The sequence below is a fragment of the Mesocricetus auratus genome, unplaced genomic scaffold, assembly GCF_017639785.1.
Source record: "Mesocricetus auratus isolate SY011 unplaced genomic scaffold, BCM_Maur_2.0 Super-Scaffold_100010, whole genome shotgun sequence".
NCBI classification, from domain to species: Eukaryota; Metazoa; Chordata; class Mammalia; order Rodentia; family Cricetidae; genus Mesocricetus; species Mesocricetus auratus.
In genome coordinates, this window is record NW_024429194.1 from 20,166,308 (window position 1) to 20,191,905 (window position 25,598).

The window sequence follows — 25,598 nt, forward strand, 5'->3', positions numbered from 1 at the left end:
AAGGAGAAAGCGAGATCGTGGTTTCTAAGAGGTAAGTGGGAGGCGGGGTCGCTAGAAGTCCTTGGCTTCCCTTCTCATATTGTGGGGGGTTCAGTGGGGCACAAGGGAAAGTTCCCCAAAGAAAGAAGCCAAGATGGGAAATTTTCACACTGAACTGAAGAAATGCATGTTGCCTTAAATATAATTTGTGTTAGTTACATTTCAATTCCTAATTTATACATCACAGGCTTGATAAAGGATTACATTATAACAAAATTATCCAGGATCATTAGCATAGTGTATGTGCCGCTGATTAACCACCCAGCAGATCGCTGGGTAATTAAGATCGGCGAGGGCCGTATTTTGAGACATTGTCATCCTATTATCTGCCTAACAAGTGCCGGCCCTCGCCTCCCTTCTGATGTGGGGTTTGATAGCAGCCTTGAAAAATGCCACTGCGTTTCTGCATACTCCTTCCACCGTATCCACTAGTGCCTGTAGCCGCTCCTCTGCCACACAGAAAATTGCCTGCATATGGAAGTACAAACTCAAGACGCTAAAGCCAGGGCTGGGGATGGAGCACTCGCCTAGCACGCAGATAGACCGGGATTCTGTCCGCAGCCCCACATCATCCCAGCACTCAGGAGGAAGAGGCAGAAGGATCAGGAGTCTAAGGTTGTAAATGATAAGTTTGAGGCCATCCTGGACCTCATGATGTTTGTGAATTGATTAGTAATTAAATAGTATAGAATATCAGCATATAACCCCTCTTAACACAACAGAAGGCCCAAGGTCAATCAGGTCTCTGTGGCCTCAGCTTTCAGAAAGGAAACAGTCAACAATACCCGTAAGCTGGCCATGAGGCACATACCTATCACCCCTGCGCTCCAGACGCTAAGGCAGGAGGGTAGCAGGTTCAAACTCAGCTTGAGCTGCAGTGTGAGACCCTGTGGTGTGGTTTCAATGTAAAATGTCCCTACCGGCTCATGTGTTTTGACACTTGGTCCACAGTTGGTGGCGCTGTTTTTGGAAGATTGCGGAGCCTTCAGGAGGTGGAGCCTTGTGGGGGAAGTGAGTCCCAGGGGCAGGAGGTGGAGCCTCACGGGGGAAGTGAGTCCCAGGGGCTGGCCTTGAGGTCTTTAAGCACCCCCCCACTTCCTGTCTGCTCACTGCTTCGTGACTGCGCAGGGGATATGACCAGCTGCCTCACACTCCTGTCGCTGTGCCTCTCTGTCTGTACTGTAAGCCTGTACTTCCTGTTCTAAACTGTACTTCCTGTTCTAACCTGTACTTCCCTGATGGACTGTAGCTCCTCTAACGGTGAGCCAAAATCAGCACGCATACACACACACACACACACACACACACACACACACACACACACACACACTTTAAGTTGCTTAAGGGGATTTGGTTACATCAATGAGAAAGGTAACTGATCCAGCCTTCTCAAACAAGGTCACCCCAGAGTCTCCCTCTAAATAGCTTTACTACTTCTCCAAACACAATGAAATGCCTACTACCCATCCCTCTAGCAGCCTTCACAGTGACCCAGAGAAGAGGCCTCCTCAGCCCTGCAGTTGAGATAGCAGCAGCAACTTGGGCCCTCCCTGCTAGCTGACAGTAACCCAGCCCTGGTTCTATTTATAGTCACCTGAGCTGCTCCGGGGACAGGGCTAACATTGGGCATGCGTTAGAGGAAGAAAAGAAGGCTGGCCCCTGCACAGGGACACCGCAATGTCCAGTTGGGACTCACCGCCAGATTACCCCCTCAGCTCAGACCTAGTGAGGAGACTAAAGTCTGCTCTGGCCACTGGGGACAAGGACACTGTGCAGGAACTGATCTGCACTGAGGTGGAGCCCGTGGATGCCGTGATAGAGCTGGCTAATGACGACTGGATGAAGGAGCCCTCAACTCAGCTGCCCACAGGCGCACTGCTAGGTAAGCGCAGGAGGCCACAGGCCAGCTACTAATGCATGCTGGGACCTGCCCTGGGGAGGGAAGGCAGGGGTTCCGACGGGTGCTGATGCAGCCTCGATATCCATTCCTCGTATAGCTATGTGTTAAAGTAAACAACAAATGAAGAGACTCCCCAAGACAGTAGCTGTATTGGCAGGTAGACACTGCGATGGGCTGGAGTTTGCAGGCGTGCTCAAGGATGGGCGGCAAGGCGGTGTGGTATCTTAGTTAGGGTTTTTATTGCCATGAAATGACGCCATAGCCACAGAAACTCCTATGACAGAAAACATTTCATTGGGGCTTGCTCACAGTTCAGAGGTTCATTATTGTCGTGGTGGGGAGCACAGAGGTACGCAGGCAGGCATGGAGCTGGAGAAGTAGCTGAGAGTTTTTCATCTGGATCCACAACAGCAGGAAGAGGGAGTGACACTGGCCTGGCTTGAGCATCTGAAACCCCAAAACCCTCCCCTAGTGACACTCCCAAACCCCCTCCTACTCCAAGAAGGCCACGCCTCCTCATAGTGCCACTCCCTATAAGCCTATGGGGGCCATTTTCTTTCAAGCCACCTTGTAGCAAGAAGAACTACATAAGATATCACTGCAAAGACCAGAAACAGGCGTGAGGCTGCAGGTGTCCCTGGGTGCCAGAGTTGACCCAGCATACCCAAGGCTCTGGCTCCATCCCCAGAACGGCAGATTATGTAAGTCACCAGAGCCACATCTATTTGGGCTGGACAGACAGTCACTGGACAGACAGACAGCTTACAGAAACACTTTCTGTGTAAGGTCTTGGTGGCCTTTGTTCTGGCAGTTTCTGTAACTTCTAGTTACCAGGCATAGGGTCCCCTCTCCCCCAATTTTGGCCACATTGTTGTACCGTTCCTGGGTTTTGGCACAGGGGATTTCATCTTCAACAATGCTTGCACACTTGTCTATAGCACATGCTGAGGATGTGTGTGTTACCTCAGCATCAAGTTCAATATTACACACAATAATCAAGAGAAGAGCAGAGCATCTGCTCTGCCCCAGGACCGGCTGTTCTCACATCCATTTATGGTGTAAATGTCACAGACCCACTCCTACATCCCAGGGGCTATCTGATGGGCTTTTTCATATCCCAAAAGATCGACAGTAGGGGCAGAAGAGACGGCTCCATGGTTAGGAGCGTGCACTGTAGAGGACCCAAGTTTGGTTCCTGCATCCAACTCTGACAGCTCACAGCTGCCTAGAACTTCGGCTCCAGGGGGACCTGGCACCCTCTTCTGGCTGCTGTAGGCACTGCACTACATGCACAAACAAATGTGCACACACACGTTTTTATTAATTTATTTTTAACTGTGCACTGCGTGCATAATAGAAAACAAAGTAAATTCATCATATGTGGAGATTGACCACAAAAGCCTTAAGCCAAATACCTACAGAAGAATGTCTTTATACTACTGTTCTTATAAATAACACTGTAATCAAAGTCTTTGGTACCATCTGTATGTCTTCATTCTTATACAAAGGCGTATCATTAGATAAATTCTGGGAACCATGTGACTGGTAGAGAAATACAAACTTTTCTTAGGATATGTTTCCAAAATCCAAAAGGAACTAAAGAAACATGTTTTGCCATGGCTCCCAAGAACATGAACATTGCCGGCTTTGAGAATCTGTATTGAAATTGCCAGTTTGATGAGGGTGTGCTGGCAATTCTTCACTGCCTGGCAGGCCATCCCCCGCTGTGTGTGTGTGTGTGTGTGTGTGTGTGTGTGTGTGCGTGCGTGTGTGTGTGTGTGTGTGTGTTCACATGGGTGCACACGAGGACAAGGGGTGCATATGTAATTAGGAGGGTGCATGTGTTAAGGGAATGAGTGTGCCTGGGGAACACGGAGGTCAACCTCAGGTATTGTTTCTCAGGCTCCATCTATCTCGCTTTTTTGAGACAGGGTCTCTCACTGGCCTGGAATTCACCGTGTATAGTAGACTAGTAGGCCAGAGAGCCCAGGGATCCATCCATCTCAGCGAACCCAGTTATAGGATTACAAGCATACAGTGACACACCCAGCATTTCTATGTGGGTTCTGGAAACTGAACTTGGGTCCTCATGATGGCCTGCCGGGTACTTTACTGATCTAGCCATCTCCCCAGCCCTTAACTATCCTTTCTTTCTCACCAGACACAGGATTTTGTGTTGCCCTGTGGTGTTCTTCATTGTGTACTTGTCTGTGTGGGTCCATGGCCAATGTCTCCCATACCTTTAAATCCTTTTGCTATTGTTACATAGCATGGACATGGTCTCCTAGTCACATTTGCTGCAAGATTGTTCCTAACCTGTAGTCAACTACAGTTGGCTGTGGTCAACTGTAGTCTAGCTAGTCAGATGTGTTCCTATGGTGCTGGTCCTGAGCCCTAAGAGCTATTCCCTGGCCAGACCTCCCAATGTACATGTATCCATGTGTACACATGACATTACACATTCATGCATGCATGATTACATGTATGCACTAGTATGAGGAACATGCATGGGGCATTGTTGCTGGGGAATAACTCAGAATGGATGAGGATGGAAATCCAAGGTTGGAACCATCCATCCCTTGCCTGTGACTGGAGTATCCTTCCTAGGCCAACATTCCTTGTGCTATGTGGTGTTTAAGCTCCTTTTAGAGAGATGCTTCTTATTCCTCACATCTGAGGTCCTCAGGCATGTCAGCCTCGACCTTCAGCTCAACACATCTGTCCAGGAGCCAGGTCACAGAGCAGACAGGAAGAGGTCTTGTCTCCACAGATGGTGATGTAATTGGAAATAATGTACTTGCCCTCCTGAGCCCCTAAGCACTCTTGCCTGAGGCTAAACATCATGAACTGTATCACCTCCTCCTTGACCTCTGGACTCCTGTGCAGTGCAGTGTGTACAGTGCTAGAAAGAGAAGGCCAGGTCATTGTTTCAGTTGGCAAAGGTCTTTCTGTACGTCCCCAGCTCCTGCCTGTAGCTCCCACCTCCTCGGGGGCTTCCCTTAATTTTCGGCCTTCCTCAAAGCCTGCAGTCATGCCACCTGCCACCTGCCACCAGCTGGGACCCTGGCCAGAGCAAGTGTCCTGTCTGCACTTCTCTTACTAACATCCCGAATGGTTAAGATTTGTATATTGGAATCGTCTCTTTAAAGTGTCACTTCTTACCATGTTGCTAATTAGGTGACAAAGTCTTTCTCATCCAGTTACTCTGCAGAATGCCCCCAGTTGAAGCTAGCATGCTTTTTTCTTATATGAATTTTGAGTCACGAAACTGTTGACTGTTAGCCATCCTTTGGGACCCACCGGCAATCCCATTCCTTTTCCCAATCAAGTTGTCTGTCCTAATGAGTTTAATTAATGTTGCTTGCGGAACCCTGGATCATCCTGTCTCTACCTCCAGGCTCTGGGATTCCAGGCATGTGCCACCCACTGTGCCTGGCTTTTTATGTGGATGCTTGGAATCTGCACTCAGATCCTCATGAGTGTGCAACAAGCACGCTACTCACTGAGCTGTCTCCCTGGGCTATTTTTAATGCCACCAGATATGCCAAGCTCACATACCACTCCCTGGTGTCCTTGAGGAGAAGCTCAGTCATGAGGTACAGCGCTGGCATGAGCAACCAAGCTCCTCCGTTGACATCACACTGGATGGATGCAAACCTATTTGCAACGCTCTTCTGCAGAGAAATGTTTCAAAGCCAACCTCCTACCATTGATTGCTAATGACAATTGCATCATTTGTCCTGACTTCTTTCCCATACCAACTGGAATACAGAGCGGAGGAAAGGGTGGCTGAGAGGAGGGTGGCAAGACACACCTAACCCCTCAGATGCATCAACTGTACAATCTAGTAACTGCCATAATCACATCCTTAAGAAACAACTGATTACTAATTGCTATTATTAAGGGTATCAGCATTCTGTATTCTGCGGAGGGCACGTCATATACAAGTCAAGATGCTACTTGAATTCCTGATGGAAACAGAGGAATAGATGTATTTTGTTGTGTTTAAGGCAATGGCATTTAAGCATCCAGGGGGAAACTAAAGAAAAACTAATTGGGCTTTTATTAAGAGGTCTCCCCAGTAGCATCTATAGGTTGGTTGAGTGCACATGAACATGCAACAGATGCACTTACATGTGAAAATAGAGACCAGTTGTGAATGGGACTTCTTACCCAAGACGCCATGACACTTAGCTTTATCCACCATGCTACTGTGTCATACTTCCTTACACATAGAGAGGGATACCACACGGGACATATAAGTTAAGAGAGCACATATGGCTACTGTCACAAAGGGGACATGATTACCAGGGTCAGACTAGTAGTATAATGGGAAAGGCAAAGGTCTCATAGTCAAGTGACCCAGGTTCTCTCTTTGCCACTGTCTATCCATGAAGTCTTTGAACATGTCCTCTGAAGCTTAATTTCCTCAATGAATAAGAAAAAGAGATCAGTCTGTGTCAACTCTGAGGTTCTCTGCATACTGGACTGGCTAGGGTTCTGAGAAGAACTTGCATCTATGGAGGAGATTAGCATCACCTATTCCCAGGCACTCTGCCTCCTTAAGTAGTTCTTCGGACAGAGGTCTGTGTGGACCACCTCCTGCCTTCAGCTGAAAGCTCCACGGACTCATTTTGAGGTCACTGGGAAATGGTGGTATTATCCGAATGGCTGGTAGAAAACTGGGCTGCACAGAATGAGTCAAAGCCAGGCTATGAGGCAAAGAAGAGCGAGCACCTCAGCAGAGTGTACCAGACCTACTGCCAGCCTCCCATGGAAGGCAACTGTCTTGGATAGGGTTTCCATTGCTGTGTAGAGACACCATGACCGTATAACTCTTATAAAGGAAAGCATTTCATTGGGGTGACTTACAGTTCAGAGGTTCAGTCCATTATCATCATGGTGGTCCATGCAGACATGGTGCTGGAGAGGTAGCTGGGAGTTCTACATCTTGCACAAGCACCAGGAAGTGGTCTCTTTCACCAGCTGCAGCTTGAACATTTATGAGACCTCAAAGCCCAAAGTGACACACTTCCTGCAATAAGACAACCACACATACACCTACGAGAACAAGGCCACACCTCCTAATAGTGCCATTCCCATTGGCAGCCATATTCTTTCAAACTGCCTCAGAGAGAGAGGGCAATCAGCAGTGCCTCACCAAGCTGCTGTTCTCAACACACTCCCGAAGAGTTGTTACCCTCACACTTTGAGGAAGAAAATAGCTCAGATGAGGCTCAGAGGTGTTAAAGCTACCCAGCTGAGGTTTATCAGCATTAATGCTCCCCTTGGTACCTCATGATACCTAGAGTTCACCCTGGAGCTGCACTTGGTAGGACACCAAAGCTCACTGTGTTCATTCAGTATTCAACAAGGCAACAGAGCATGTGTTGAAAACAAGAACACCAGGAAATTTGAAGGCAAATGGATGGGACTAGAAAAAAATCATCCTGAGTGTGGTAATCCAGACCCAGAAAAGCAAACATGGTATGTCCTCACCGATAAGTGGATATTAGCTATGAAGTAAAGGATAACCATGCTACAATCCATAGCTCCAGAGAGGCTAGGTAATAAGGGGGACCCAAAGGGGTACACATGGATTTCCTGGGAAGGGGAAATAGAAGAGATCTCCTGGGTGGACTGGAGTTGAGTGGGGATGGGAAGCATGAGGGATCAGCTTGAGGGGCGGATGGAGGGGGAGAGTAATGAAAGTGATGACTTCATGGGGAGGGGCATTTCAGGGTCAGTTAGAAACCTGATGCAAGGGAAACTCCCACAGATCTATAAGGATGACCCCACTGAGACTCCTAGCAATAGTGGATAGGTAGCCTGAACTGGCCATCTCCTGTAATCAGATTGGTAACAACACCAATTGTCATTGGAGAGCCTTTCTCTAGTAACTGATGGAAACAGACACAGAAATCCACAACCAAGCACTGAGCCACGCTCAGGGAATCCTGTTGGGGAGAGCAATGTAGGACTGTACAAGTCAGGGGGTTCAGGGTCATCACAAGGGAACCCAGAGAAGCAATTGGCCTACTCATGGGAGCTCACAGACTAAGGACCAATGGCTAGGGAGCCTGCATGGGGTGAGAGTAGGTCCTCTGCATATATGTGATCATTGTGTGCCTTGGTCTACTTGCATGTATGTGATCATTGTGTGCCTTGGTCTACTTGCATGTATGTGATCATTGTGTGCCTTGGTCTACTTGCATGTATGTGATCATTGTGTGCCTTGGTCTACTTGCATGTATGTGATCATTATGTGCCTTGGTCTACTTGCATGTATGTGATCATTGTGTGCCTTGGTCTACTTGCATGTATGTGATCATTGTGTGCCTTGGTCTACTTGCATGTATGTGATCATTGTGTGCCTTGGTCTACTTGTGAGACCTCTGGCAGTGGGAGTGGGGCCTGTTCCTAATGCTTTGGCTGCCTTTTAGAAACCTGTTCTCAAATGCTGGCTTGCCTTGACCTGACTTGATACAAGGAAAGGAGCTTAGTCCTGCCTCAACTTGATGTGCCACACTTTGTTGGCACCCATGGGAGGCCTGCCCCTTTCTGAGCAGAGGTGGAGAAGGGGTGGATTGAAGAGGGAGGGGACAGAGGAGGGGGTGGGGGAGGTAATGGGAGAAGAGAGAGGGGACGCTGGGGTCAGAATGTAAAATAAATGAAAAAATTAACTTTAAAAAAAGAGGGAAAGGGTGCAGTATGGGTACTCCCGCCTCCAGCCAGGGCTCATGCAGTTTGCCCACCCAAAGGCACTGGACAAGAAGAGCCGCTAAGGCGCTTTCCCCAATGCAGATGTTACAACTGGTACCCCAGGGACACACGCTCCACCAGCACCTGTGCACATGTGTGTGTTCACACATAGCTACAATATTAGTAGTTCAGAGCCCCTAGTTCTGACATTTCAACAAAAGACTGGAGGGAGGGAGGGAGGGAGGGAGGGAGGGAGGGAGGGAGGGAGGGAGGGAGGGAGGGAGGGAGGGAGGGGGCATGAGATGATCCTCTGGAAAATAAGAGCAGACACCAGAAGCAGGAGGTGACCCATGGCAGGGAAGGGAAACAGATATGTTCCCCACCAACTCGGCTGCTCACCCGGTCAGAGACAGTGGGGGCTGGGAGACCCTGCTCACAGCAAAATGAAATTAAGCCTTTCTAAGTACTTATAAATCAGAACCTAATGACACTATCCCACCACCAGCCTGAGCATTGCTCTTATTACTTTGATTCACAAGCCAGGAAAAGATCCGGAATTATGCACAAATTATTGTCCCATCTTCTTAATTAACGCTGATTGCAAAATTCTTGCTAAAGTCCTTGCTAACAGACTCAATTATGTACCGCCTGAATTGATTCACCCAGATCAAGTGGAATTTATTAGAAATACACTTTCCTACAATAACATCAGATTATCTTTGAATATAGTTAAATTATTTAGGAATGAGATGGCTACAGCAGCCTCTCCTACTTTAGATAACACAAAAATATCTAGATCTAGAGTGCTTCTTCGATTTTTGCAAGACATACACCCTAGCCACTTACTTGTCCCAGAAGCAGGTTGAGTCACACTGTGAAGAGATGAAATGCATGCCTTAGAGCTAATGGTCCAACTTCAAAGACATATGGGCAGGAAGAAAAAATCCTACAGGGTCGAGTCTACGAGTCTACACACACACACACACACACACACACACAACCGTCCCTGCTGTCCCTGCCTGTGGAACACAGTGAAATTGCAATTAGACTAAATCAGGATATTTTCAGAATCAAAATGGAGAAACAGACTAATAAAACGGTAATGTATGCTGATGGCACCTCCCATTAGCATCACTGCCAAGCGCCGCTGGAGAGTTTCGTTTGGGAAGAACAAAAGGAAAGAGGGGAAATAGGAGAGAGGTTTTCTGCCTTCCCAAGACGACTCCAGCTCCTTGGAAACGTTGCAGAATGCCTTGGCAGGCCCACCCTCTGCGGCCAGTTTCTGCCTTCCTCGGCCCATGCGCACTGCCTTTTGACACCAGCGCCAGAACCTGGATATCGAGGGGGAGCCAGCTTTGGCCTTCTTCTCCACACCCAGCTAGACAGTGGCCAGTGTTCACAGACGGGGTGGATTGCGGAATGTTCAGGTTGACCTCGGATGGCTGCGCATCTGTCGAGAGGCTGTGATGACAAAGAAGGGACACAGCGGCGGTGGGTGAGGTGCACACAGGGTGTGGGGCATTGTACAGGGCAGCAGGACCCAAGCGGAACCAAAGAATCAAGAGGAGAGCAGAGCAGAGAGGAGACACGGAACTGTCTCCTGAAGTCCACGGCGGAGGAATGGGAGCTGTAACACACAGGAAGAGTGGAAGTCGAGAGGCTGATGCCAAGACACACCTCTCCTTCCCCGCCTCTTCCTCCTTTACTGATAAAATCCTTAGGACAGTGCCATGTGCCCAAGCATGGCCCCCTGCCTTGTAGCTTGGACTGATCTTGTGCTCATCTACGAAAGACTTAGCAGCAGATCAAAGAGGAGATGGAGGGGGGAGGAGGGACAGCAGTCCTGAAAACATACCAGCATAAAGTTCCCAGCCTGAAGAACAGAAAGGAAAATGAATGAAAATGAAATGACCAAGGACTGTCACATAATATAAAAATCTGACATCTACAGCTGGGTCCAAGAACCAGACAGAATGGGGCAGGGAAAAAAATGATCAAATGCCATGCTCTGTTGACACCGTGAAGGTCTGCCCCTTTCTGAACAGAGACAGGAGGAGTGGCTTGAGTGGGTGGGGCAGAGGGGAGGTAGGGAGAGGGAATGGGAGAAGAGCAGGGAGGGAAAATTGCAGTTGGGATGCAAAACAAATGAATAAATTTAATATTTTAAATGATCAAAGGAATAACTACCCCACATTTTCCAGGATGAGTTGTGAAAGACATGAATTTACAGATCCAAGTTCTGTACACCCAAGGTAGAGACGGGGTGGTGCCTGGATGTCTGGGCATTTGGTTACCATGGGAGAGTCACACTTTACCTTGTAACAAAGAACATGTTCCATTGGCAAGAAGGAGTGGAAAGCAGATTTGGTGATGAGTTGATACAGTGATCCTTCCCACAAACTAGCAAAGGTTTCCATGACAGCTGGCGTTCTTTGTCACCTTGACAGACTAGAATCACCTGATAGATGCACTAATGGGCGTGTCCACTGTGGGCAGCACCATTCCCTTGCTGGAGAAAGGGAGCTGTACAAGTCGGAAAAGGGAGCTGAGCAGCAACACACAGTCATCACCCTCCACTTCCTGATTGTGGATGTGATGTGACAGTTGCTTCAAGCTCCTGTCACCTTGACTGCCCCACCATGATAAATTTCACTCTTTATGAACCAGAATAAAACCTTTCTCTCTTAAATTGTTTTTCTCAGAGTATTTCATCAAAGCAACAGGAAAAGAGACTAAGACAGTCCCTACTTCCCACAGCAAAAGTCAGACAACTGGTTTTATGAATAAAGTTTTATTGGCATACAGCCACCTTCTTTGTTTACAAATAATCTCTAGCTGCTTTTATAACCCAAAGGTTAAGCTGAGTAGTTGCCGATAGAGACCATGCAGCCCATAAAACCTAAAACATTTACTGTCTGGTACTTCACAGAGAAAGTTTGGCATCCTCTATGCAATTGGCACATGGTTTACATTTTAGGGCAAACACTGCAAGACCTGCCCACCCCAGCCATTCTCTACCTGTCTCCTTTCACCTGTCAGATATGACTCCAAAGGCTGATCCACATTACAGTGCTACCCTGAGCCTGCTGGGAGGCAGGTGTCTGTCGGGGAAGTGTTTGACACTGACATCGACTGCTAGCCTTGAGAAACGTCTGCAGCAGTTTGATGCAGGAATGGTTCATGGACGTCTAAGTCTATTTTCATTTTGTTTTCTCCAGTAATTATTTTTCAATGGATCTGGAAAAAGAATCAAGTCTATAACAAATTGGGAACACTCCAAAAAAATGAGAAAGAAAGTCCTGGTCCTTCGCCTCAGGTGGCTAGAAAACTAAACTTCACCTCAACAAGGGAGTTAGTCCTGAAACCCTCTCAGCCTCTGAGACCTTCAGGCTCTCTGGGTGTTGGCAGCATATCAGTTGGGATAGCTGGCCTCATGGGATACTGGCTAGGATCAACACCCAGAACACATGCTGACACAAGTCTGACCCTGCAGCTTTGAAGTCCATGTGGCTTGTCACAGTTTTCAGGTGAAAATGTCAGGGTCTCCCCACTGGTGCCTAAGTCATCATCACTCCTGGCAACATTGGAAAGGATACTAGTGAGTGAGGTGACTGTCTACAGCTGTGCCAGATCCTAAGGGCCCTGACAGCTGGAGTGTCAAGCCTTCCTTCCAAGTGGGGGTTTCAGCCTGTGACAACCCTCAGCCCCAACCCTCAGGCCCTCTGCCAGGCCGGTTTGTTTTCTGTCTATATCCCTTCCATCTGAACTCCAGAATGCCACCTTTTAGATGACACCCTTGACATCATAGTGCTGTGCCTCCGTTTCAAATAAAAATGACGGGGTCTGTTCCCCTGCAACAATCCGGGAGGAAGCATACACCAGCTTTCCACTGCTCTGTTCATGTGCCACCTTTGGAAGGTGCCTGCTGTGGCCTTCAGCTACTCTGACACCTTACCTTACCCTAGGTACTCAAAGCACAAATGCTTAGGCCTCCGATGATGCAATTCCAGTTACGACTCCTCCTGAGTGCTGGGATTACAGACGTGCTCCATCACATCCAGTTTCACGTGGTGCTGGGGCTTGAACTCCAGGCTTGATACACGATAAGTAATCACTCTACCAACTGAGCTATATCCTCCTTCCCTAACTTACATTTCCCGTTTCCTGCATGTGTACAAGTGTCTGGCACGCATGTTTATGTTCAGATGTGTGTGGAAGTGCATGTATGTGCAGGCGTGAGTGCATGTGGAGGGCAGAGGTTGGTGTTGGCTGTCTTCCTTGATTGCCTGTCATCTCATATATTGAGGCAAGCTCTCTTGATTGAATCCAGAGCTGGAGAATCTCCTGTCTCTACCCACAGCACTGGGAGTACAGGCGGTTGGTCATGCCCACCATGTCAGCCACTTTTGTGGGGACCAGGGGTCTGAACTCACGTCCTCATTGTTGTAATTTAAGAAGAGCAGTGCTCGAGAGAAAGATGCGGTGCGTGCGACAGGGTTCAAGCAGAGGGTTTTTTTATTAGGGAAAGGGATCATAAAAGGGGAGAAAAGGGAAGGGGGACAGGCCTCGGGGACAGAAGCAGCAGGAGGGAGGAAAGAGGGGCACAGAGAGAGGGTGGAAGAGGGAGAGAAAGAGAGGAGGATGGGAGGTGGGCAGGGCCCTTTTAAAGGGGAACATAGTGAATGTGCATAGGTGGTGCTCTTAGTGGCAGCAGCTGAGGGCGTGTCTTGTCAGAACCCCAGGGCAGGCCTGAATACCGACACATCTCTCCAGTAAAATTTCCATGTAGTTTATGTAATTTTTCCTGTTGGAGTTTAATGTCATTTTTTCCACTAAGAAGTAAGTCCAGAGCCAGCAGGATGGCTCAGTGAGGAGGGTGCCACTTGCAGACATGACAACCTGATTTCTATCCCTGGGACCCACATGGGAGAAGAGGAGAATAGACTCTGAAACCTTTCCTCTGACCTCCACACATGCCCCATAGTGCTTGCTGGGGTGCTCACTGGCACATGAACTAGGAGGCAATCACATGTGCGTGTATACAGACATGTATACACACAGTGAATAAATCAATACATGTAACATACACGCAGTGAATAAATCAATACATGTAACAAAAGAAGACTTTAAATAAAGATGTCCAAAGAATGTTCCATCCATCAGATGAAATTGGCTTTACTTGGCCCTTTGTAAAAGAATGGGACGAGACCCCAGGAACTTCTGATTTCAAACAGGGTCACAGAGCTCGCTCAGCACAACAATCAGACTAAACCAGCTTCAAGAGGGAAGCATCCTGCTCCCCGTGTGAGATCCATAGCAAACAATCAGACTGAACATGCAATTTGTCTCAAGAGGCAGAAGCTGCAATTTCACCGTGTCATTAAAGCCCCAGGACAGTAGTGAAGAAAACATCACCTCCTTGGGTATGGAATGCCCTGTGACAGACTCTCCAGCACCATCCCTATAGTCTATAAATGCCCTGCCAATGTTGCTGCCACCTGGTCTGGCACAAGAAGTATTTGGTGGCTCCGCCTTGCCTTCAGCCACAGTGGCAGTTCACATTCAAGGGCATCTTTGCAATTTGGCTACCAAGACGCATCTGTGGGCTGTCTGTGCAAATGGTGCTGGACCTTTAGCAGAGATGGTGTCAGTGATAGGGCTAAACCTTGTTGCTTTTCCTCGTCTGCGCTGGGCTGTGTAGCACATCAGGGAAATAAGTTACAGAGGTGGTTTCTCTCGCCCCTCCCCCGTGTTGTGTTCCTCTGCAGGATGGAAATGAGATTTCTTAATAATGTGAAATTGGTACAGATAATTTAAGTCATTATTAATAGATACACTTGATCTGAGGAAGTAAATGTTTTAATGTTTTGTTAAATGAGGTGTGCTGTATTCACATTGTCATTCAGAGGAAAGGTTAAGGCACTTTAACATTCTTCATATTAATGTCTGTGCGACTAACTTGGGTAGATGCGTCCTGGATGTCAAAATGGGAGCTGTGTGCACCTGCCAGGCTTCCTACTTAAACCAACAATAAAAGTGAACGCAGACTTCGGGATGAGGGAAGGTGGCCTTCAGACACTGCCAGAGACAATATGACCGGAAAGGGGTGGGGAAGGAAGCCCTCCATCCCGCCTGCAGCTGTGGGGCTGTTGGAAGACATTGGGGTCCAATGGAATCTAGAGGGGGGCAGCATTACTGTGATAAAATGTCGTGGCCAAAAGGAACTTCATCCAGGCTATGTTTCCAGAGAGTGATGGTGCCACAACGACGGGGAAGATGTGGCAACAGGCGGGGGGGGGAGCGAGGAACTGAGAGATCACCGCACACAAGATGCTGAGAGGGCAAACTTGAAGTGGGCTGAGGCTCTGAACTCTCAAAACCTACTCCCAGGGACATGCTTCCTCCAGTAAGACCTGCAGGGTCCATAACCTCCCCAAACATCGCCACCAACTGGGAACTAAACGATGAAACCCCTGAGCCTGTGACAGACATTTCTCATTCAAGCCACCACAGTGCCATTTACAGAAAGGGCCTCACTGACTGGGCCAGCAATGTAAACGAGCACATTTCAGAGTGCATGCAGAGACTCCAAAGTGTCCACATGCCTGTGACTGTCACTGACTTGAGCTCTTGACCCCAGCAGGACACCAGACAGGTTCCAATTACCCAAGAAGACAGCCAAGCACTGGCTGTACCTTGAGAGCATAGGAAGATGGCAGCAATACCCTGCTTTGGAAGCCCTTCCTCTTGCCTGAGATGCATAGAAAACTGTCCCTGAAGAGAAAGAGACCAGCCCTGTCATCAAGTCACCAGCCCAGCATTCAGACCCAACTGGACTGTCCCACAGAATCCCAAGAGTACGAATATTTATATGATATTTGGGAGAAAACTGTGATCTTTTGTCAACTTAGTTACAGAAAACCAATATCTTGGCACCCCATGAAGATAAAAATCACCTCTCAGATTCCACCATGTGGGCAACCCATTGTCACCTCAAGGTAGAATTCCCCTTCATCTCACTGGACCTAGAGGGTGGGGGGAGAAATTCTCATTAGCCGTCAGCCATCTCCATGGCAAGATGCAGTTAGGAGAGGCAAATTTGCATTCCTCCTGTGGACAAAGCATCATGCTTCTTATTTAAATTTCCAAGTAATAGTCTCTACAGTATGATATTCAAGTTCAGTTACCACCTGTCTCAAGGGTGAAGAAGCAACTCCTCATTCTGTCATTCAGACCAAAGCTGAGCATCCTCTCCTAACTAAATTTTTCCCTTCCTCCTCCTCCATTCACCCCATGCTCTGCCATTCCATTTGTATGGTGCCCTGCCATGTTTACCATACAAACAATGCTTGCAGCCGTCAAAGTGGTACCATTTGTTAGTTCGTCTGAAGAACGTATAAAATGATTGTATCTGCTGACTTGGAACAGATTGAATTCATTAGCAATCCTCTTTCCAGGAGAGAACAGCAATCAGAAGCATTTGTAGGTAAGACCAGCTCCTTGGTCAGAACATCCGTGAACCCTCACTGCAAAAAGAGAGAGACGATTTTAAAGGCGACACCAGAGACAGGAAGAGGAAGAGAAAGGTCTACTAAGGCTGTGTGAGCTGTGAAAGCCACACCCACCTTCAATGTAACTGCTAATGTTGACAAATAACTGGGAAATAAAACACTAGCCAAGAAAAATCAAGCCAACTGTGGGCCAGCGTGGAGGCGAACCAGATGTGTTCAACCTTCAAAACAGAGATCAAAGGAGACCCCGGGTGACAAAACACAGTTGCTTGGGGACTCCAGGAAGGACTTGGGGGTTCTGGAAGCCCAAGTAAGTGAACTTGAACTGACCCACCCTTCACTGGCACAAGTCACCCTTCTGTACAGACATGCTTTGATGGTTTAAAATAACTCCAAATAACTTGCTACATTTGTGTCACCTAAATTTGGGTACAAACATCAGCACACCCTTGGCACTGACTGCCTCTGAGCTGGACAGCAGGAAGAAGAACCCTTAGAGCCATAAAGAGAAGGACCGGGAGCCAGGAGGAGCAGTTCAAGACCCCCAATTCACAAGAAACAGGATCCTAAAGCCAGGAGTTTGCCCATTGACTTGGAACACTGACTCCGCCCACTTCTCGGGCCTGCTGAGATCATTTGGAAGCTGATTGTATCCCTGAGGCTCCCGGTTTCCCATCTGCATATTCGTACAAATCGCCCATCAGTGGACGTGCAGGACAGGCCTGAAGGCAGCATCTTGCAGTGTCCCTAGCTCTCTTCTGGAGCTGCAGATAGACGCATGCAGAGAGTCCCCAGTGGTCCCCGTGCCCAGGCTGCAGCACAGCACAGCGCAGCACAAGAGTGTCTTCGGGCTGGGGTCTTGTCATCCCTGGCTTTTCTAGCTCCCATTTTGCAACCAAAGTTTTAGGCACTGCCCTGAGGCATCATGTGTGGCAGCGCTCCACATGGAATCATTCAACCAGATTTTGTTTTTCAAAGAACTGCAGTTCGTGTCTCTGAAGCCTTCAGGGACCACCCATCTCAGGTTGACATGCACACATCCCTTCCCTTACCCCACTGTACAGTGAGGAGCAATCGCCTCTCAAGCCGCTCTGTCCTGCTCACCTTGGTAGACTACTACTGACCCCCAGATCTACAAGTGACACCCAGTTTTGAAACATCCCCAGACTGCCTTTCCTAATCCCAGAGAGGCTTTTCTGGAAATGTGTGTGACATTCCCTATTCTCAATCTCAATTTGTTCTGCATTTGAAAACAAAAACTACAGTATCTGATCCTTCTGTTTTACCACAGTTCCTTGGGTTTCAGAACTTATACACAAATTCACATTTAAAACAACTTTGGCTTCCATGTGAACTAGGCTTGGCAAAAAAAAAAAAAAAAAAAAAAAAAAGGCAAAGCCCGAGTCAGATCTCGGGGCTGTGCATTGATTTTGACTGAGTTGAAAGGGGTGAGGACGAGAGGATGAAAAGAGGGGTGAAGGGAGAAGAAGGGGAGGGGTGGGGAAAGAGCATGGGGACCTTGACCATACTAGGTGTGCCTGGCCAGTGTCACTTACAGGCAGAAGCAGGGAAGGAGCCCATTCCAGAGCACTAGGTCAGAAAGGAGTGTCACTCTCACCCCTACGGGACTTCCTGCAGCTGGGGTGGAAAAAGACTCAATAGCTCTTGGTGGGGGTCTTTCCAGACACTGATTTTTTTTCTGCATGATTCTTGCAGATGGGGTTTTCATCTCTGAACCTCTAAAACCTTATGACACACCCCAAAGATGTAATCATGTTTGGTGAAGGACTAAAGGAACCTGGGCTGGTTTCCAGGTTGGCTGATTTATTTATTTAATGTAACAGTCAACAATGCTCCTATTCTTGTTCTGGGAGAAAAGAAGAGTTAGCCCTTTGCCCAGTTTGTGAAATTGTCCTCATGTCCCACTTGCAAAGGTGACACTGTCTGCCAGGAGTTATTTTTAAAGTTCTACTCCCTGAATTCCAGCTCAGACATCGAGTGAACTGGGAAAACACACACACACACACAGGAAGCTAAATTTAGCCTAGAGCACAATTCTCTTCATCCCAAGATTCCCCCTCCCTGCCCCAGCCCTCTTAAAAAGCATCCAATGACAGATTACAACAGGTTGGAAAACATCCTCCAGTTTGAAGTGAGGGACACGATCAAGTTGCCTCACACTGAAGCTAAGTCACAGCCCTCTAGAAATGGATCTTATCACCATCCACTTCAGGAAATAAGGTGGTGCGGTGCCTGCATTCAGAGAAAGGGAGAACCAGAAACACTTAATGTTGCTCCTGGAAAGGGGGAGAGACTGTAGCTCATGGCCCCGCCCCTCCAGCCCATTATCTCTCACCAGTGAACCCTCCGCCTCTCTGCAGAGCCAGCATCCCTTATCTACCTGTATGCAGGCATCCCTGATAGGCAGACAGACAGCTATACTCTCCTATATCTGGTATATCCTGAGGCCCTCCTCTATCGGGCAACTGAATCCAAACATCACAGCCATTGGGTCAGCCTGTACACGCCCACCTGTGCCTGTGACTCAGGCTGTCATAAGAGCAAAGACGGGTATATCGTCTTTCTTGTCACTGTGACAAAACATCCATGGAAAGCAACCCAGCAAAGGAAGGGTTTATTGGGGTTCAAGGTTTGAAGGTACAGCCTACATGGCAGGGAAGGTACGATGGTCAGTGACTCTAGCTGTGACTGTAGGAGCAGGGGGCTGCTCACAGCTTGTCCACAACCAGGAAGCAGAGAGAGATGAACACTGGTACTCAGCCAGCTTCCTCCTTCCCACACAGTCCAGGACTCCAGCCAATGAGTTAAACCTTTTGGGAAACACCCTTGTAAACGCACTCAGTCTGTATCGATGGTGATTCTAAATCTAGTCAAGTGAACAATGAAAATTCGACACCCAGCTTGACACCCAAATATGTCATTATAAGTCATTATATTCCACCCCTGAACCCAAAGCTTCATTTTCATCTCATGATGCATTTAGTTCCTTTCCAAACGTCTCCACGATCTTAACGGTCCAAATAGCAAGGCTGAGTGGCTGGCTCAGTGGATAAAGCACCTGTAACACACGTGCAAGGACATGAGTTCAGATCCTCAGATGCCCACGCAAAAGCCAGGTAGGCACGAAGCCTGCATGCAATCCCGGTACTGAGAAAGCAGAATAGGGGAAGATAGCCTGGGCAAGTTCTGGATTCAGTTAGAACCTCAATAAACGAAATGGAGAGCTACCATTAACTTCAGGACTCTGCATGCACACACACACACACACACACACACACACACAGAGGGGGGGGAGCTCAAAGTCTCACCCGAGACTCAAGGCAAACTCCATTTTTTCTTTCTTATTTCTTTCTTTCTTTTTTTTTTTTTTTTGTTTTTGGTTTTTACGAGACAGGGTTTCTCCGTATTGTTTTGGAGGCTATCGGTCCAGCCCGGCCTCGAACTCACAGAGATCCGCCTGCCTCTGCCTCCCGAGTGCTGGGATTAAAGGCGTGCGCCACCACCACCCGGCTCTTATTTCTTTCTTATTGTTGAGTTTGTGTATCATTTGTGTATCAGGGAGTGTGTGCAGGTCAGAGGAGAGCTTGGTGGAGTTGGTTCTCTCCATCTACCTTTATGTGGGTTCTGGGGATCGGACTCAGGTTGTCAGTCTTGTGAAACAGTGTTCATCTGTTGAGCCGTCTTGCTGGACCTCAAGACAAGCTCTTAACTATGAGCTTCTGCAAAATATAAAAGCAAGTCATACACTTCTGGTATCCAAAGGCACAGAGTAAACCTCCCCAGTACTGGAGGGAAAGAGGCATGTATGGCAATGAAAGATCAGACCAAAGCAAAACCAAACGCCAAGTCCTGTAGCTCCATATCTGCTGTCTGAGCTCCAACCCTACCCTCCAGCCCTGCAGCCTGCAGCACACATTGATTCTCCTGGGCCAACTCTATCCTGGGCCTCCCAAAGTTCTCTTCAGTGGACATCCAATGATCCTGGCACCATCTGAGGTCTCTGCCAAAACTTAGGTTTCACCATCACAGCATTGGACAACGACTTCCCGTGACCCTTCTTGCAGAGAAGCTAACCCTACCGCACATTGCATGACCTTGCAAGTCTCTGTGACCCCTTTGCCCCCTCTTTCAGGACCACAGAAACAGAGCCATTTGGACTACATTACAAATTTTTGCTGTCAGCTTGAGGTATAGCCTGGCTCTCTTGAAACACAGTCTTCATGGTCTGTTGTCATTCCTCAGAAGCTGTCTACCTTTATTTGAGACAGATCTCTTGTTGGTCGGGAAATATCACTAATTAGGCTAAGCTGGCTGGCCAGGGAGTCCCAGGGATATACCCATCTATGCTTCCAGGCCTGAGAATGCAAGCTTATATCATTACACCCAACTTCTTTTTACATGGGTTCTGGTTATCAAACTCAAGTCTTCTGGCCATATTTACAAACTAGACACTTGACTGCTTGAGCCATCCCCCAAGCTCCTTGAAACTGAGTGCTTTACACACTGGGATCAAAGGGCTGGCACGGGCAGAAAGCTTCCTGCTTCAGCCTCCCTCAAGCGACTCACAGGAGCCATCACACCCTTCCTGCAGCACAAACCATGTTCCAGCCACAGGACCCTCTCTGCAAAGCAGCTTCTAGAGTTCCACCTCAACTCTGAGCAGACCCCACTGTCAGCCCCCGGATCAGGCTGTGTGGCGTGCTGGACAGGGGACAAGTTCTAGAGTACAAACATAATGGACTCAGTTCACAGCTTGACCACATCATTGAGCAGTCCTGGTCCTGCCTGTTTCTCACCAAGCCCGTTGTCCCAAGTGGACGACGCCACAATCCTAAAGTAGCAGCAGGCACGCACCCAGAGCCTCCTGTGTCTTTCCTCTGAACTTCAGACCTTTATTTACCACTTCTACATATGGTATTGTTTCCTTTTAATCTGAGAGAGTATTATTTATCTGTTAAGCATTTTGGTCACTGAGGCCACATTTACAAACTAGGCATTTAAGCTGCACAAACAAGTAACATCAATGTTGTGTAAGTCTGGGCTCACCCGACCAAACTGTGAATAAGAGAAATGCTCCATCGGTCTGTCAGGTTAAATGCATGTGGCTGGAGTCTGTCTTTGACTCGATGTGTGCGGAGCAGCGGCAAGACAAGCAGAAGCATTTCCCCCCTTTGGGGTTAGCATCTATACAACCACAGGGGTGAGTGAGCGAGGTGACATCTCGGTGGTCACATGACCCTGGGCATATCAAGTAACCATTATCACATCAGAGCCCACAGGAGTTATAAATACACTGCCATGGAGCTCCAACTGGAGAACAATTGAGTAATGACAATAGAAATAGCCCACTCTCCATAAGGCCATCTTCCTCTGCTAAAGAACTCATTCTGAAATCAGTTGCTCTGCAATGGAGAGACAACCAGAGCCGGTAGGAAGAAAACTACAGATCTTCCAGAAGATGAGCAAAGAGCCTCAGGTTAGAGCTGGGTCCCCGGAGCTTGAGTTCCATGCTGCATTGGTCGCAGGAGACCTGGACCATATTCGATCCCTTATGGACAAGTTCTTCCAGGATGCCAACGTGGTGTTTGAGATCAGTAGCGGAGAGATGGAATGGCAGATGACATCCTTGGCCACCTTTGGGATCTCAGGTACCCTGGTTCCTCCAAAGCTCAGTTGTGCCTCTTTAAGCTTCCACTAACATGCTGGAGACGTGTGCATCCTGTGTGAAGGTTGAGTACACAGACTCAGTCCTTCCAGAGCATCCTTAACCAAAACCTGGTGTGGTGGGTGACACGCTATGAAAAGGAAAAATGATGGGTGAGAAGTACCCATCTAGTGATGTTGGGTGTGTCTCTTGCCTTGAAAGCAAAGCCTTAGTTTAGCTGTTGATACTGGCAGCTGAGGGAGCTACAGAAGACTACACAGACCTCTAACACGAAGCTCTGTGTGGGGTTCTTCTACAAATCACTGAACCCCACTGCAATTTGGCAGTGTGAGTGGCACCCTAAAGTCCAAACAGCGTTAATAGGGGGGAAAGAACACTAGTTTCCCAGCAGACCCTGCTCTTGGAACCTAGAGAAACCTGAAAACAAGGAAGAAAGGGAAATAATCCTTAGACCCCTGTGTTGGACATCAGGGCACACTCCTGTCACTCGGATGTGACCCAGGATTTGGGGCTGGTAGGCTGTAATAGACGCTGAACTGCCAAGCCCTGCTGTGTTGAAATCCACCACAGTTCTGCCAGACTGTGGGAATTTGAGGATCTGTGTTGGGAGACTGTGGCCAGACACAAGTCCTAGCCTGGGAGCTCTAACAGGCTAAGAATGTGGAAAGGTGGTTCTGTACCTCACACGAGAAGGGGGGGTGAACCCAAAACACTGCCCAAGAGTTATGCAGTTTGTAGCAAGCCTGAGGCCTGCTGCCTGGATGGTGTCATCCCTAGTCTGAACTGCACCGCTTCCTGGCGTGATCTTACCGGGCAGTCCCCCTTCACCTGCCTCCGATCAAGAATGTCAGCTGCTTCAGTGTTAAGCCATGTTTACTTTTCAAATCACCGGCTACCCGACCCTGGACTCACGTGTGCTCAAATGGCAAGCCCCTCCCCTGTCCTGGGGGGTGCTAGTTTAGCCCATTTTTCCCCTATAGTCTTCTGACCCCTATATTCCACGGCCTTTCTAGAACACATCTGCAGCGTAGGACACTACACTATGGTGACAACAGAGGACCAGGGAAGTGTCAGTCCAGTTTGTCAGCCCGAGCTCATTGAGGACCAGGAAAGCAGGGGCTCAGGGCTACTTGGACTCCCTGCTCTTTTGCCCAGCCCCTTGACTCCCCAGAGCAGAAACTGGAGCTGGAGCTTCCCGCGGCCGTTTGGGTCCCAAATGAACACGCAGACACTATATTAACTATGTGTGTTGATAACTAGAGCTTCTTATTGGCTAGCTCTGTCTTATTAGTAACCCATTTCTATTAGTCTAAGCATTTCCACATGGTCTTATCTCACGGGAGAAGGGTGTGGATCTGTTATTCCTTTGGCGGCCTACATGGAGACTGTTTCACGGTCTTCTTCCGCCTACCTTTCCCAGAATTCTCATCTCCCCATCCCACCTATCTTTCTGCCTGACCAGTCAGTGTTTTATTCATCAACCAATGAAAGAAACTTATATACAGAAGAACATCCTCCATCAAGAAACAGCCCCTGGGAACATTGATTCCTGAGACAGAGTTGCTCACTGGCCTGAGGCTTGTCAATTAGGTTGAGCTGTGGGATCCATGGGCCCAAGTGTCTTCCTGTCTTCATCTCCCAGCACTGGAATTGCAAGCCTGAGCCTCCACACCCAGATTTTGTATGTAGGTCCTGGAGATCAAACCCAAATCCTTGGATTTTCATAGCAACCACTTTCACAATCTCCTGGACCCAGAAGTTAAGTCTTCTTGTTAGAGTGAAGGAACCTTATCAGTAAAGCCCAGGACCTAGGGAGTCTTGGCTCCTCTAGGTGGGCACACAGAGTGGGGTTGGGGGAGGCAGCAGAGTAGGCTGGGAACTTAAAGACTCTGGAAAAGTGAGTAGACTCTGCATACTGGAAAATGCACCAAAGCAAGGGCCTGCTCTCCTCAAGGAAAACCCACCCCATCCCTGTAATCACACTGTCTTCCCTGGAAAAGAGTCCAAAGCCAGGAGGCACCCCACACACACAATCCCTGAGCCTCTGACTACTGTATCTCCACACCAGTGATGAAAGGACCCCCCACCCCCATTTCCTCACTGAGCAAACAGCAAGCTCAAGGCTGGGCCTTTGGGCCAAGCAGCAGGCTGGGATTCTCAGCCACATGCAGGTAGGTAATTAATGAGCGTGGGCTTTCAAAACAGCCCAGCATGTGTCCCAGGAAGGAGGTGGTCTCAAAAAGGGTCTCCTGTACTGCTCATTACAGCCACCTTATCGATTCTTCCATCATTACAGAAAGCCTTCCTGCTATGTGAGTGTCGGTCCCTTGATGCTATTCACAGGGGGCCCCTCCCCCCTCCCAGGGGTGCTCCTGGCCACTAACAAGCTTGCCCCAGCTTTATGAAAGCAGAGAAGTGTTCAGAGAAGCCAAACACAGAGCATCTGCTCGTTCATCCATCAAGAAGGAACAGCCCTACACGCACGCACACACACAGACACACACACACAGACACACACACACACAGACACACACACAGACACACACACACAGACACACACACACACACACCACACCAGAATTGTGTATACTGTGGACAGTCTAATGAAAGCAACCTTCTACAGCAGCCACTACCAAGAGCTCAACTTCTTCTCTCATCCTTTCTACAGAAAACCCTGATGATGGGGTTTGTTTTGTGTGTTTCCTTTTGATGATGAAGGGGCAGGAGGCAGAAGGTTAGATTCTGGAAAATTCCACTGCCCACTCTTCTCTCAAGCTACCCCCAATTCAGAAACTAGAAGAGAGACCTTCTGCAGTGGGGTTGCATGCAAACATACATATGTGCATACATACACACACGCATATGCATCCTATGCCATTCCATCCTTCCTCCTAGACCAGCCTTTAACCCTAAATCTTACTAGATTTCCAGTCGCCCACATCTGGGAAATCCCCCTTATCTCTCAGTAATCTCAGTGGTAGCCCTGCCAGCCCTATCTCTTCTTCCTCCATGGATCCTGTCTTCCACTCTTGTGTCTCTCCCCGCTCTGTCTGGGGTATCCGTCTCTAGCTGCTCTCTCAAGTGACTCTCGCACATGCCCACTTGATACTTACCTCTAAGAAGCGGTTTCATCCTCCAGCCTTAGCAAAGTGCATTCCGCCCCAGCGGTCCTTCCAGCTATCCCAGTCTTACCCAATCCCCTGTCCTCCCAGGCCTCTGGACCCTGGAGTACAAGCGGGAGCTCACCACACCTCTGTGCATCGCTGCGGCGCATGGCCACGTGTTCTGCGTGCAACACCTTCTCGGTCGCAGCGCTGATCCGGATGCCAGTCCCGGAGGCCGTGCTGCCCTACACGAGGCCTGTCTCGGGGGCCATACTGCCTGCACCCGGTTGCTGCTGCAGCACGGGGCAGACCCAGATCTGCTCAGCGCGGAGGGCCTGGCACCCCTGCACCTGTGTCGCACACCCGACTCCCTGGGGTAAGACGTGCCCGCACCACCAACTGGTCCGAGGACCCAGACTGTGTGTGTGTGTGTGTGTGTGTGTGTGTGTGTGTGTGTGTGTGTGTGTGTGTGTCGGGGGGGCGAGGGGGAGCGAAGGGGGGAGGATCTGAGGCCTAGATCCAAGTCTGGCCTTTGGCTACATGTTTCCAAACTCGGGTCCATACTTGCTTCTTTCCCCGGCCCCTGACTCCACTTACCAGGCCGAGTACCTCTCTATCCCTAGTCCCCAAGCTAGAGATTTTCTAAATCTGGTTCC

The 25,598-nt window shown here is 48.7% G+C and overlaps 1 protein-coding gene across 2 annotated transcripts in view; it reads left to right on the top strand.

The window, feature by feature from the left end:
• The first annotated feature begins 1,676 nt into the window (after positions 1 to 1,676).
• Asb18 (ankyrin repeat and SOCS box containing 18) overlaps positions 1,677 to 25,598 on the top strand; it is a 61,056-nt gene continuing 37,134 nt past the window's right edge. Inside the window, exons 1-3 of one of the 2 annotated variants that reach the window (XM_040753053.1) lie at positions 1,677 to 1,921; positions 21,699 to 21,821; positions 25,051 to 25,318. In XM_040753053.1, the coding sequence (XP_040608987.1) occupies positions 1,717 to 1,921; positions 21,699 to 21,821; positions 25,051 to 25,318 (596 nt within the window). In that variant the 5' untranslated portion in view covers positions 1,677 to 1,716. The remainder of the gene's footprint in view (positions 1,922 to 21,698; positions 21,822 to 25,050; positions 25,319 to 25,598) is intronic. The other variant, XM_021234188.2, reaches the window with a different exon arrangement.